Source organism: Charadrius vociferus, unplaced genomic scaffold, assembly GCF_000708025.1.
Source record: "Charadrius vociferus isolate BGI_N301 unplaced genomic scaffold, ASM70802v2 scaffold549, whole genome shotgun sequence".
NCBI classification, from domain to species: domain Eukaryota; kingdom Metazoa; phylum Chordata; class Aves; order Charadriiformes; family Charadriidae; genus Charadrius; species Charadrius vociferus.
In genome coordinates this window covers 631472-631919 of record NW_009650103.1, presented here as the reverse complement: position 1 = coordinate 631919, position 448 = coordinate 631472, and the positions used below count along the sequence as shown (strand labels likewise).

Sequence of the window (448 nt, the reverse complement as noted above, 5' to 3'; positions counted from 1 at the left end):
TGCTGCCAGGAGGGACGGGATGGCTGGGGGGTGCAAAAGCCCTGCCCGGTTTGGGGGTGCGGGGCCGGGGAGAGGGGCAGGATGGGACCCCGGCGCTGTGGGCAGGAGGGAACGGTGCTTTTTTTAATTTCTGTTCTGGTACCACGTTTTCACCTGCGTGTCGGTGAGGTTGAGGGAGGCGGCCAGCTCCATCCTGTCCTGCACGCTCAGGTATTTTTGCCTCTCGAAGCTGCGCTCCAGCTGGGCCAGCTGATGGTCGGTGAAGGCGGTGCGGGCTTTGCGCGGCTTTTTCAGCCGCACCGGGGGGCTGTCCCGGGAGCTGGAGATCTCTCGGTCCCCTTCTTCTTTCACTGGGCCGAGAGGGAGGAAGAGAGGCCGGGTCAGGGCAGGAAGGGAAGGGAAATACCCTCAAAGGGGGGGGGTAACCCACGTGAGGCATACGCCGGAG

General features: G+C 64.3%; 1 protein-coding gene across 1 annotated transcript in view; it reads right to left on the bottom strand.

Moving 5' to 3' along the window:
* Positions 1 to 123: 123 nt before the first annotated feature.
* BARHL1 (BarH-like homeobox 1) overlaps positions 124 to 448 on the bottom strand; it is an 8435-nt gene continuing 8110 nt past the window's right edge. The window contains exon 3 of the mRNA XM_009892311.1: positions 124 to 350. Within this exon, the coding sequence (XP_009890613.1) occupies positions 124 to 350 (227 nt within the window). The remainder of the gene's footprint in view (positions 351 to 448) is intronic.